The following is a 13,429-nucleotide window of genomic DNA, read 5'->3' as shown; positions in this document are numbered from 1 at the left end:
CTTTGCTTTTTGCGTCGTAAACTGGGTCTAGAAAGTCGCCAGCTGTACCCACGCTGCACACGACATTTATCATCACCGTTTGCTGTTGGTGTAGTCACTGCGAGACTTCTGTAATATATTTTATGAGATTAGCTTTCATTTTACATATTGTACAGCCTTTATCTGTTCAACAGTGGGCAGATAATGACCGACGATGACATTATGATGACAATTGCATCGTAAGGTAAGGTAAGGTAGGAACTTGCTTTCGCCCGCGACTGCGTCCGCGTGGAATAAATTAAAAAAAAACAAAAGTGAGTAGCCTATGTGTTCTTCCAGACTATCCTCTACATCCATAATGAATTTCCAAAAGCCGTCCAGCCGTTTAGACTACAAACTGTACCAAACATCCATCCATCTAAACTTTCGCATTTATAATATTAGTATGAAGTATGAATAATTAATACTAAATATACACTATTTTGTGACTATTATGACAAATATATAACAGCAGAAACAAATTAAAATTATAGTAATCTTTATCAATGCAGAGTTTATTCTTGCAAAAGCAAATAGATTAATATTAATAGACGCGCGTGTTCTGTGTTCGCCCGGATGAATCTCAATATTGCTTAATGAAAAAATATAGCCAAGTAACAACTGGAGAATGTAGCTTACTAATAAAGACGTAATTAAAAAATCAAAGAAAAATCACTTTTTTTTATAAAAAATATAGCAGATGACAATGATAATCTAGAGCCTGAAAAAGATTTTTTTTTAATTTAGTTGATTGATACAAATGTAAACTTACTTCTGGGAGCTAAGAAGACTGGATTTATCGCTAACGTTTAGACAATTGTCTTCTTTAGCTATAGTTACTTGTAGATTCTTTTCAGGTAACATTGGTGATGGCATCGACCTAGGCGTGGTTGGGGTCGTTGCTCCTGGGGTCGTTGACCTCGTGGGTGGAGGACCTAATGTTAGAGGTGGCGGTGCTAGGGACATAGGCGGCAGACGAGCTTTTTCGGCCCCTAGTTGAGCTGCCGCTGAATGTAATGTTAGGGTATAACTATTTGGAGGTTTGAGTAAGCCTGGTATACTTGTGCACTGCAACAAAAATTGAAATTAGAACAATTTTATAATGAATATTATTTCATCATTATGATCGCACTTTGTATACCATTGAACAAAGGTTAGCTTCAAGAATTGCAGTAAAAATCACGCTGCCTTAATTCATCAATAAACTGTTATTTATAGTAATCATAACTATAGTCATACTGAATATCATTGAAGAGTATTTTCTAGCGCTAGCATGAGAAAATTACTCTAATTGAAAAAGACTCTAAACTAAAGAACTCTTGGTACATAGACATTTGTACTTACTGATGTTCTATCAATAGAATCCAGACTTGATACCATTGACGATCTCTCCAAGCTTAACACCATGTTGAAATCTCGGAATGATGCTCCGGGCTCCAATGTTGTTGATGGCGAGTCTTGTGGCGTAGCCGCCGTGTGTGTTATCATAGGTACTACGGTTGTATTCTCTGTTGCTGTGTTGTTCGCTAACATTTTTGATTCCTAAAAGGTAAAGTATTTTCGTGAACTTCACATTTCAATTAACATGTGAGCATACGTTTGTAAAAACCGAGGACATCATTTTGAATTACATTGGTTATAAAAGAAGATGAAGTATAATGATTAAAGTTAGAAAAATCTTTCTACTGCACTTATCAGTGGTCGGTTTTTACTTTTGCTTTGAAGGAAGTTTCAATCGTAATCTGCTCTAATTACTAAAAGAACAAGAAAGCATCGAGTTCACGTATATTTAAATAAAAAAATATGTAATAAACGATTTACCTTTTGTAAGTTGCATTTATTGGACTGTGCGCAATCTTTGCACAGCGTAGGATGGTGTGTTGAGGATCTGGTTTTTCGTTTCGACTTCATTGCCTTCTCTTTGTGACCATTCACATCATCTTTCGCCTTTCTGACGTCATCAGCGGAACGCCAAAAGTTTTTTATTTCGTTCTTAAAAATAAATGTATCAGTTAACATTGGAAGGTAAAATAATAAAAACTACACGTAAATAATTTTTAGATATTATAGAAAATAAGTGAAATAAACTATTTTTGGTTCTACGTTTTCACCTGGGAAAAACTGTCGCTAGAATGAGAGCCTGAATTAGAATCGTCATATTGTATTTCGTTGTGGTCTGAAAAACATTCACCAGACAATTTTGACTTCGCTAATTCTCGTTGCTCACGCTCCCTTCTTTCGTTGCGCTAAAAGGTTTACAATTGTTATTGTTAAAAAATTTTTTAAAAGTCGAATTTAAATGTACTTTATTTAAATAATCAATTACATGTGTTTATTATTGTTAAGTTTTTTTCTGAATTTACCTATAATTAAACAAGTTAAATATGTCATTTACCTTTATTTTAGTTGAAATATATTTCAATTTATTATTGCATTGCTATGAAAGTATTTTTAATAATTAAATAATTTTTTGGCACAAAAATTCTTAAGCTCTGTTTAGTTTTACTTACTTCGGAACTAAAACCTTCGACTAAAATGGCTACAAGCAAGTTAAATAGAACATAATTCCCAAAGGTCATTAAAGCTACAAAATACAACGCCGCCCAGTGACTTGTCTTTTCCATGCCGTTGAATAATACAACATTCCAATCTTCTTGTGTCAGGACCTGAGAAACCATTTCATATGTTAACATTTCATCTCTCCCATACACTACACTACCACAACATTCATTTTAAAAAGTTTATCTCTTTCTTAATTTATCAAAATAAGCAGGGTGTGCTATCATATCTTCGTGTTTATAATCTGTGCTGTGTTGTTCTTTGAAATGGTTAAGTTCTTACTGTCTTAAAGAAAGAAAAAAAAATAATTTCGTGATTAGAACAATGTTAGTGTTAGTAAGTGTTGTGTAAATGGTATAGTGTAAGGAAAACATACACCGTAATGAAAAAAGAACACACGGCGACTTGGAGTACACAAGCAAAAAGGGTCCAGCACTATTCTACAACTACTCACTAAACAGGCAAGATGCACAAACTACAGGACGCTCGATTCGTAATACAAAAATAAATATACTTCGGGCCGATGTTTCTCGACAGTTACTAGTATTTACAAACGTTATCATTACCTCAAACTTTACAATTATTACAATTAATATACTTAAAGTAGATATACTTCACTAACACGAGAAACACGCAGTCATCTAGAAGCACAATCGAAAGGGATTGCAAATTAACCGACTCTTGATACCTCGTCTAACATTTATGTTGCAACTCACCTGGAACACGGTGACAGTCGCCCACAGGATGTTATTAAAGTGTTTTCTGTCGCACTCACACTTGGGATGGTGCGAAATGATCTCGGGGCAAGTGCAATCGCGCTCGGTGCCATTGTCTTCGATGTACTTGCAAAACTTACCACCGAATAGATACATGCCGAGTATACTGCACGGCGCGGGTCCGATGAAATAATGAAAACAAAACAAACTGCTATGCGCATACTTCGCGACCGATATGACCACACCATGTTCGTTACGTACTCGACGTTAACACTGCGGTAGGGATCCATCCCATGTATCACTACACTAAATATGACTAATGGAACGCGGTCAACAATGAACAGTTTAGTGAAATAATGTGATATCAAACAATTAGTCATTCAAAATATAAAACTTGAAGTATGATATGAGTGCTTCAAACTGTGAAGCATTCGCAGAGAAAAAGTGCGTGAATTCTCAAACCGTAAAACTAGACGACTCATAAATTGTTAACTTGTTTCTTTGTTTGTGAAATCTAACATTTAAAAGCTAAATTAGTTAAGCAGTGTTATCGCCGCCGGTACGCTACCACCAACGGATTTGTTAATTATGTATATTATTTAAAATATTTTATAGTTTTTTTTATAATTAATTTGTTATTTAATGCAATTTCCCAAATAATTAAAAACAATCATTGTTTAAATTTTAATTACATCATTATAGTGAAATGCAAGAAATCATTTTAGAAGAGAAAAAGTAGGCAAAAGAAAAGTGCAAAAAAAATAATTGAAAACTTCCATTCAGTTCGTACCAGAAATTTTATAAAGATCATTGCCATTTCCAAAAATATATACATATACCTTGTTGATTGTGCGATATTAGTAATTAGTTATTACACAGATATAGAGAAATGAAAGGAAGAAATAGACCGGTAAAAGATTGACAAACATTTGAATTTAGATAAAGAGAAAAAAAACTTAGATATGTTAAAAATAAAAAGTAATGCAGGACTTCAAAAAATGAAGGGAACTTTAGTTGAGAAGTAAAGTTACATAAATTATTTCAATTATATTCAAAAGGACACTTCACTTTTTGTTATAAATAAATTAAATAGATTCTATAATAGAAGCAGCATGCAAAGAGTGAAAATTGTTTAACCGAGTATAGCTGTAATAGTGGGATTAAAAGGATCGAAGATAAGGGATTAACTCCGCGAATCAGCTCTTATCGACCTCAAGCTAACCTACAATTCAACCAAGCTCACTTACTTAACAATGTGCTTTTGTCAACTTCTGATGGGAGTATCTTACGGCACAACATACAGTGATTGTTACACTAGATGATTCTGGAGCAATTTGTTACAAATGGAACTAGATTTTTTTACTACACGGGTTCTAGGGTAGCTGTTATGCGACTGAACGCCTGTTTGACAAAGTACAATGCTGCAAGGTGTTCCCCTTATCAAAGTTGTACAAGTAAAAAATCAATATATATCTTGCAGCAAAGTGAAATGTCGTTTGTGTACTCGCGTGGTTAGTCAATTAGCCGCCGTACGGACAATCGCCTATTACAAGGGTTGTCGATTTGTTTGAGTGTTGACTGCGGACGGACGCAAAGGTAAAAGCGTTAAGTAATATGTAGCAAGTTCAGTCTGTTTTTTGGGTTGTCTGTTAGGTTTTTTATATTTAAAATATTGAATACCTGAAACACCGTGACAAATGCCCACAAGAGCGTATCAAAGTTTTTTCTGTCGCACTCTTGGTCACCCTCTTCGTCTTTCTCGCAGAATTTGCACCCGAAGAGGTTCATACCGAGGATGCTGAACGTTATCACGCAATATACGATTAGATAATACGTTTTCTAAACACCTCTCCAAATGTATTATAAGGGACGAAATAAATAATTGTACATAAATGCCAAAAGTGTAAGGTCTAAAATGGAAAGTGAAAATGTGCAGGTAGAAATAAACAGAGGTGAAGAAGAAGCACAAAAGCGTGGTACTAGATAACCAAAAGTTGATAAGAGAAGAGAAAAAATTGTAAATAGTGTGGATAGTGGTAGTGTGTAGTGGGTAAAATGTCACAGAAAGAAATGATCGGTACGTTAGGAAAGATAGAAATGAAAACAGGGTAAATCACTCACAGTTAAACAGTGCACGGATTAGGAGTACAAGAGTGATAGTTAATAAGAAACTATTAGAATTAACAAATTCGAAGAGTTGAATCTAATCTTCTTTTCTATAGGAAAATAAAAGGTCAATTGAGCAATTACTTAAGAATTGCTACACAATATAAATTGCTACACGACAGCTACAATTGAAGATTGAATTAAGATTTCACTGCAATAGAGTAAGAAAGTACAAGCAATGATTTGAGATAAAAATATTTCTATAAGTTGACTTGCACATTACGGTAAATATCCTGCCGAAATTATTAATCCTCTCAAATTTCTGTACGAAAACCCTTTACGTTTTTTGTATGTTTTTAAAACTGTGAACTCAAGTAATAACAATAGTCGTCAGAAAAAAATAAAAAAGAAGAGAAGTAGGAAAGTACTTAGAAGACTCGTCAGAAAATTAAAATAAAATCAGAAATTTTTACATGAACCCTGTTATTTATTTTTTTATTATCATGCATTTTAGAGGTAGCTTTAAGTCAAATTTATATTCCTTAAATGGCTCATTTAAATAATTGTAATTTTTACATTGGTCGGTCTAAATTCAATAAATATACATTTGTCGAAAATTTTACAAAATAAATCAAACAATTACCTGAATATAAATATGAAAAGAACAAGTAAGGAGAAAAAGACCGCAACGTTGTCCATTGTCCTCAGCATGACAAACAGCTGACGTCGAAGATTCGGCATGAATCTTACAAGTTTAAGAATACGCAAAAGTCTAAATGTACGCAGTACCGATAGACCAGAACTCCCCGCCATGTCTTTGTCGTTTCCGAAACTATGTGCTAGTTCGAATGCACTGAGAAGGCAAAATAATCCAGATTAATTATATTACCTTAATTTCAATTAACACATTTTACAGTTCCAAAAGCTTACCTTAATATTACAATAACACCATCAAATACATTAAATCCATTAGAAATGTATTTAAATGGTCCTTCGGATATAATTTTTAGTACCATCTCAATAGCAAATATTGCAGAAAATACAACATTGCTAATTTCAACAATCACTGTCAGCTCCTCTGGTTGATTATGATACTCTATGCCCATCGACAGTGTGTTGATGAGAATGGCCAAAAGGATACCTAAAATAACGTGCGAGTTTATCTACATGCTCAAAATTTCAAAACAAAATGTATGCTTTTAAACAAGAAACCTTGTTGAAAGTATTTATGGTTGACGACAGTTTTAATATGTTTCCTCAATAATAATAGAAATTTTGATATTCTTTTCCAGAATCTTGAACAGATATTGCAGACGCGACTTTTTCTCGTTTCTTTCGCCGCCGCTTCCGCTGCTATTAAATCCGCACAACACGAAAAATCTTCTATTTCGACAATCTGGAAAGAACATTTCACGATTCTCTTCACTGGTTTAGATACAATTAGTAAATTTGATTATCATCTACTTACTTTAGTGTCTGGTTTTTCATCACCGGCTCTTTTGCTTATTCCCTTTGTTAGTTCTTCAAAGAATGAGTCTAATGCAACTTGGCCAGTAGGTAGTGCTGCTGAAAGTGCCCCTGATAGTGCCAGCAGTTCTTGGCATGACATAGTTCCACCTGCGGCTGCACGATCGTCCGCTGTATCACTTGCGGGCATGTCGAACTCTACGTTGTCAAATTAAATTTCACTACAATGCGTGCTGCTAATGGGATTTGCATCAAAAATTCAACCCAGAAAGTATTCCATTAACCTAGTTCATGTCAATGAACCCACATGAACTACTAAACTGACACTTTCCAGGTTTTTTAAACAAAAAATATTTACATGTTACACGTTGTTCAAAAATTATACAAAGCATAGGACTTGACTAGTAATTTCTGAAAAAAGTAATCAAAAACTAAGTCCTAGACTTAATTCTTGATCTAGATTTACATTTTTTGAAGGGATAAGAGACATGCCCGGCTAATAGTTCGTCTAGATCTAACACATCTCTAGACTCACCGCTTTGACTCTTAAGCCAGTCTCGTTGGCACAATGAATCTATAAATATTTTGTTATTATTTAATTGTTAACGATATATTTTATTACTAATTTATACTTAATGATGCTATACCAATTTTTTAAATACATTTGAAGCACTATCAGATGTAGATCTCCAGAAATCTATAATTCAAAAAGATTAGTACTATCTTGATACTAGTCTTTTTAAATTAATTATAACACTTAACCAGTACACTATAAAGTTTATTATTCTTCATAGAGCTTTACTATTCAAATCTTAAATCTAGTAATACCTGTTTGCGTCATTTTCTCGGAAGAGCACACATTGTGTGGATGCGCTATCGGCGTGGTGGGCGTGTGTAACAACACCGTATCGCTGAACATAACCGATGAACGTCGCCTCGCCAGCGACGGCGGCGAGAGAAGCGATAAGTTTGAAGCGTTCTAAAAAAATATAAGAACAAAATATGTTACAGCAATGTAAGGCAAGTGCAAATAGTTTTACAGTAGGCGGTAACAATATAAAATGTTTAGGTATTGAGCAGACAATTTTAAATATAAGGATGAATTTGTTTAAATAAAAAATTTACACAAATCGTCTAACTTTCTAAGCCAGAGTTTAGTCTGAATTTAAATAAATTATCTTCAACTTGAATTTAGTTTTATTTCTTTCATGCTTTTCTAACAAAATTAGAACATTTGTGAAAACAGGATTTTCAAAGAAAAACATGAAATTGAATATGTTTCACGTAATGAAATTACCTCGAGATCTGCGGCGGAGAGCGAAGGCACACGCAACAGGCTGGGTCGGCTCAGCGGCTCCTCCCCCTCCTCCGGCCCTACCACCGCCCCCGCCTTACCCCCATTCCCCTAGAACACCAATAACCTGCCTTATAATTGCCCTCTTGTACACAGTTGAGGAAACGCATTTCATTATAATTACCCTTTTGTTCACAGTTGGGCAAATTCATTTAATTATAATTACCTTCTTGTACACATTTGAAAATGTGTAACTTAAAATAAACAAGTCAAAACAATTGTTATCATTCTAATGTAATTACTAACATTGTTGATTACATACAAAGCTAGACTATATAACACCAATTCAATTTCATTACTGAATCGATCTATGAAGCTAAGCTAAACTGTAAATTTCTATTGTGAGGGCCTGTCCCACCAAATTGTAAATTGTCTAACAGCAATCCAACGTGTAAAAATGTGATGGAAACATCGGACTTCGTTACCTTATATCACAGTCACGTCATTTTTTAGCTATGTGAAGCTCTGAGCCAGTGGTGGGACAGGCCCTTAACGTCAAGTTTACATTATACCTGTGGATGTGCTCTAGGACAGCAAGGGTGATGTTGTTTAGGCTTATTAGCTGGTAGCTGAAGAGTTTCTCGGCTTTGTCGCCAACGTATCTGAGCTTTTTGGTATCGGTAGACCCTGAAAGTAAACAAATTGGTTGCAAATCTTGATTCACATGTGAAAATAACAAGAATACAAATTTAATGATGATTATTTAATGATAATTTAATGATCAAGATTTAATGAACGAACGAAAAAAATTGAGTATCAGCTCAGACAAAATAGTGCTAAAATAAATACCTGATTTTTTTCGCCATACGTCTTTTAAATCTTCTCCATAAGTGGGCAACGTATTTAACGATTTCTGCATAACATGTTGCAGGTTCACTATTATTTGTTGACGAAGCCAATGTAGACGACGATGTAAAACGAGCTCTCTCAGCCCTCATCCTTTCCATTTCACGTTTTTTAGTTTCACTAAACTGTGTTGCTATGACGACTAGGCATAGGTTAATCATGAAGAATGATCCGATCTAGAAAAAGAAATCTTAATTGCAGTTGATAATATCTATTTTAAATGACTTAACTATTGTTGATAAATTAACATTACCACAATTAATAAGACAAAGTAAATCCAATCCCAAAAGCTGTGAGCATCTTGAACATAGTACATAATATCTGTCCATCCTTCTAACGATATTACCTGAAAAAGAAATTCTATTAAATACAAATCAAAGGAATAAAAGGTACATGTTGAATAAAAATTCGAAAGAATTACCAAGAAAATGGCGACCCACGCCAAACCAATGTTGTCGAAGGAAATCGTGCCTTGAAATGGATTAGATCCCCTTTCTGTACAATTCGTGTAGTATTGATTCCAGTCAACACAAGACGCGTTCGTTGGTCTATTGTATGAGAAAGGCTTTGCCGTCTCATTGCAGACGAGAGGCCCGTAACGATACGGTGGGAAGTTGCCGCATTGATGCATACCGCTGTCCTCCGGAGTCGTGCAAATGTAATCCAATTCTTTGGAGAACTCGTAGTGAAACGATATGCTGTGTACAATATTGTTTGTTTTAGATAATTTTATACACATACTCTTTTGAATTTAAAGGTAGCCTGATTTATTTAAAACAAAATTATAACTGGAAATATAGATTTCCAGTCCGTGTAGAATCAATCATTTGTGTACGTTATTGTAGATTGTTTAGTGGATTAGTAAAATTGTTTCTGATTATGTTTATGGAAAACGTTATGAAATGAATTATGTATTGATACTGATCAGGCCACAATTAAATTTATCATATTCTACAAAGCCGGACGTTAAGCTTTAATGGACATAATTATTTTAGGGGATAAACATGCAATCACTGAAGTACATGCAATGGTAAGTCATGCAAATAAAAGTGTAAAAATTTAATTATCGTGTGACAGCTAACAATTATAAAAGAAATAAATATAGAATGAGTAAGAGGTCACGGTAGATTAAAAGAGATCGTCAAAATATTAAACACAGAAGATGAAATGAAAACGCTAAAAGATGCTATTGCTTGAACTCATTTCTCAGATTGTTAATATTATTGTATTTGTTAAAATTTGGAAATTGAAATGATTTACTCTATATGCACTAATTGATATCGACGGAGATCTATCGGAAACATGTATTGTGATAAAGATGCTAGGAGTTATCTTAAAAAATCCCATACAAACTTCATTGGCTGTAAGACTTAACTAATTTGTGTGTCGACTTTAAGGGAACAGTATTTTCTATCGATAAAAAATTAGATAGACTAAAATATACACAGATAATGTATAATTACTAGTGGTTACGATTTTAATTTGTGTGTTAAAACAATATAAATAAAATGTAGGTATGTGTAAAGGTTGATAGATCTAACCAAATGCTTTGAGTAATTTTGAACAAATTGGCAGTTCTAAAACCACGTGATTGTGGTTGATACAAAAAGAAAATCGTCTTGAACCTATGCACTGTAGAGTTTCTCTGTAATGACACTTGTATAAATATTGGCATTTCTGTTATTTCCTACTAGCAGTTGTCCGCGACAACGTCCACGCAACATTGAGATGAAAAAGTAGCCTAGAATTTGCCCGTCTATAAGCTACCCTTCAGTGAAACTCCGGTCGTAATCGGCCTAGCCGTTTCGGAGATTGTCCGGAACATACGCAGCTTGTGGACAGACAAAAATTTTTTTAATGCGATTTACGTTATCAGCAACGCAAATGCAAATACATCATGTATTTGTGTTGCCTTTCCAAAATCTGGAATTTTGCTTTTAATATTACAGTATAGAAGATAGATTAGAAAACAGGGACTACAATAATTATGACAAATATCACGACAGTAGAATTCTACAGTGAAACTGCCAATTCGTATAAAATAAGCAGATATAGCACATCTGGACGGCAGATGTGTGAAGGTACACGTGACAACAAATCTTATATCAATATCTTAACAGAAACACTTAGATTCCCATATCCTTACGAGTTAACTCTGACGCGCACCCTGTACCATTCTGACAGGTCTCTGTAACATAAATTGACGATGTGGTGATGGATGTTATGATCCTAAGTCACTACGAAAACAATTGAATATATCATTAAAAATTTAAACTGTCAAATTGTGGTCACCATAGTGGCCAGACACTTTTATACTTTTTGTAATTTACTGTTGCAATTTGGATATGAAAACTGATGTATCTATTCTACTAAATAGTTTTCACTACTTTGATAAGGTCACAATATTAAAATATTTCGGAAATAGCAAACATTCGTATTTCTGGTTGTTCGCTTTGTTATTTCGCCATGTCAACTTTGTTTTTCTTTGTGTGTGTCTGTCTGCTCATATGTAATTGACAGTATGCAATATTTAAGTGTGTTTGTAAATAAAGTATGTGAACAGTTGAAAAACCAACATGTGTATGTTAGTAACAATAAATAAATAATGTAGCGATAAATGATGCGGAGCAGCCGTGGATGTGCTCTTTCGAAGTATAAGCGTTAAATATTGCATGCAGTCAACTTTAGCAATGGAACGTGCTACTAAGACGAGCTCTCGAATTAATGATACAATGGAATGAATCATTACAATTCTCAATTATCGTTGAACTCACAATCATTATTAACATTATCATTAATTTACTTTTCTTTGCCAAATAATGATTAAAATATACTTACTTTGGTCGTAGAACATTTGGAGGTAAGACCAGTTCGCAGCGTTGTCTCAATATTCCTGCCCAAAGTTGGACGCCGACTATTCCGAATATAAAGAACACGAAGAAACAAAGAAGTAAAACATTCCCGAGCATAGGTAATGTGTCCAACAGTAACATCACCAGTATTCTCATACCTGTCAAAAAAAAAAACAAATTAATTCAAACCTGCCTTACATTTAAGTATTTCTGTACAACTCTTTCTTAATATCTTTCTATCACACTTTCTTTAAGTTTGAAGTGATGTCATAATAAAATCACAATGTTGTTCTACATTTCAGTTTTTTTAGTTTAGACTTAAAAGACCTATTTTGCTTACTAAATTTTGTAAAATGTTTCGATTCTTTCTCTAACGATGAAACATTTTTAAATTAAATACATTCAGTGTGAGCTAAAATACATATTTTCTAAATTATTTTGGCACACAAGTATAATTGTATCCATTTGAATAGCGTAGCGGGTCGTGAAAATACACAGAAAAAGATAATCAATTGTATGAGGTCAAATTACAACAGATGTACGCGCAACCACAGAGCGTGGCGCAATTTAATTTGGGGAGGTTGCATTTTCAGTGTTATTTACGTGGCCCTGTCGTGATTTTCACGTTTTCAGCGCGGCTGTCTTTTGTTACGATGCTCGAATTAATATCCGACTGGAACGAACGCGTGATTTGTTAACTATTGACTTTTTGTGGTTTAAATCGTTGAAAGGAATGTTCTTGATGTGTAATTCTTTTTGTTTATAATCAAAATAATTTGTGTTTCAAATAAAACACTATGTGTTTTGTATTTTATGATATTTGAACTGACTTTTGCAATATACGGTACTATTAGTCAAAGCTGTTTGCAGGATTTACTCGTATTAACATCGCCCTGATAGCATTGCTAACATTACCATAGACTTCAACAACAAATACAAAATTATGCAAACAAATACAGTCTTCGTTGTGTAATCGTTCACCACACGCCGTAGGTAAAGCCGCATGTTAAATTATACTAGTACGTAACAAATCGTACGATGTATCGCTCCGTTAACGTATTTCAATTTGGTTGGGATTTCAAGCTCGGTTGAGTTAAAATTCAAACTCTCAAATCAATTTTGTCGTAATACCGTCTGAGGGTAGGAGAGTGTTTGTCAGAGGCCGCGGCGTACTTGTTGCGCCGATCGATCTCGCCCCCGCCCGCTTTCAATCCACGCTCCGGGTTCATTTCTAAAAGTGCCCCGGCTATATGAGCTATTTCAACGGAAAATTCTCTTTATAATATGTTCATTGGACGTACGGAACGGCTTACGTAATAATGTGGAATAGCTGTAGTTAGATATCTAGTTATAGTTGAACTAAATTTTTAAGTTTTAGTTATAACTATACTAGTTCCGTTTGCGACTCCGTCCGCTTGGTATTAATAAAAACAAAAGAAAGTAGCCTATGTGTTCTTACAGACTATCCTCTACATCTACGCCAAATTTCATCCAGATCCGTTCATCCTTTT

At 34.3% G+C, this 13,429-nt stretch overlaps 1 protein-coding gene across 1 annotated transcript in view; it reads right to left on the bottom strand.

Moving 5' to 3' along the window:
- The window catches only part of LOC106106823 (voltage-dependent T-type calcium channel subunit alpha-1G-like), a 74,718-nt gene that overhangs the window by 6,813 nt on the left and 54,476 nt on the right, over positions 1–13,429 (bottom strand). The window contains exons 7-25 of the mRNA XM_013287482.1: positions 11,905–12,076; positions 9,488–9,764; positions 9,320–9,412; positions 9,010–9,242; positions 8,733–8,847; positions 8,164–8,271; positions 7,695–7,845; positions 6,868–7,064; positions 6,612–6,795; positions 6,330–6,540; positions 6,043–6,252; positions 4,974–5,091; positions 3,294–3,428; positions 2,529–2,684; positions 2,130–2,264; positions 1,840–2,010; positions 1,363–1,560; positions 791–1,086; positions 7–108 (exon numbers count right to left, since the gene is read on the bottom strand). Of these exons, the coding sequence (XP_013142936.1) occupies positions 7–108; positions 791–1,086; positions 1,363–1,560; positions 1,840–2,010; positions 2,130–2,264; positions 2,529–2,684; positions 3,294–3,428; positions 4,974–5,091; positions 6,043–6,252; positions 6,330–6,540; positions 6,612–6,795; positions 6,868–7,064; positions 7,695–7,845; positions 8,164–8,271; positions 8,733–8,847; positions 9,010–9,242; positions 9,320–9,412; positions 9,488–9,764; positions 11,905–12,076 (3,262 nt within the window). The remainder of the gene's footprint in view (positions 1–6; positions 109–790; positions 1,087–1,362; positions 1,561–1,839; positions 2,011–2,129; positions 2,265–2,528; positions 2,685–3,293; positions 3,429–4,973; positions 5,092–6,042; positions 6,253–6,329; positions 6,541–6,611; positions 6,796–6,867; positions 7,065–7,694; positions 7,846–8,163; positions 8,272–8,732; positions 8,848–9,009; positions 9,243–9,319; positions 9,413–9,487; positions 9,765–11,904; positions 12,077–13,429) is intronic.

The sequence above is a fragment of the Papilio polytes genome, unplaced genomic scaffold, assembly GCF_000836215.1.
Source record: "Papilio polytes unplaced genomic scaffold, Ppol_1.0 DF822067.1, whole genome shotgun sequence".
In the NCBI taxonomy this organism is placed as follows: Eukaryota; Metazoa; Arthropoda; class Insecta; order Lepidoptera; family Papilionidae; genus Papilio; species Papilio polytes.
Note: the sequence above shows the minus strand (reverse complement) of the source record. Positions and strands in the feature narration are given on the sequence as shown.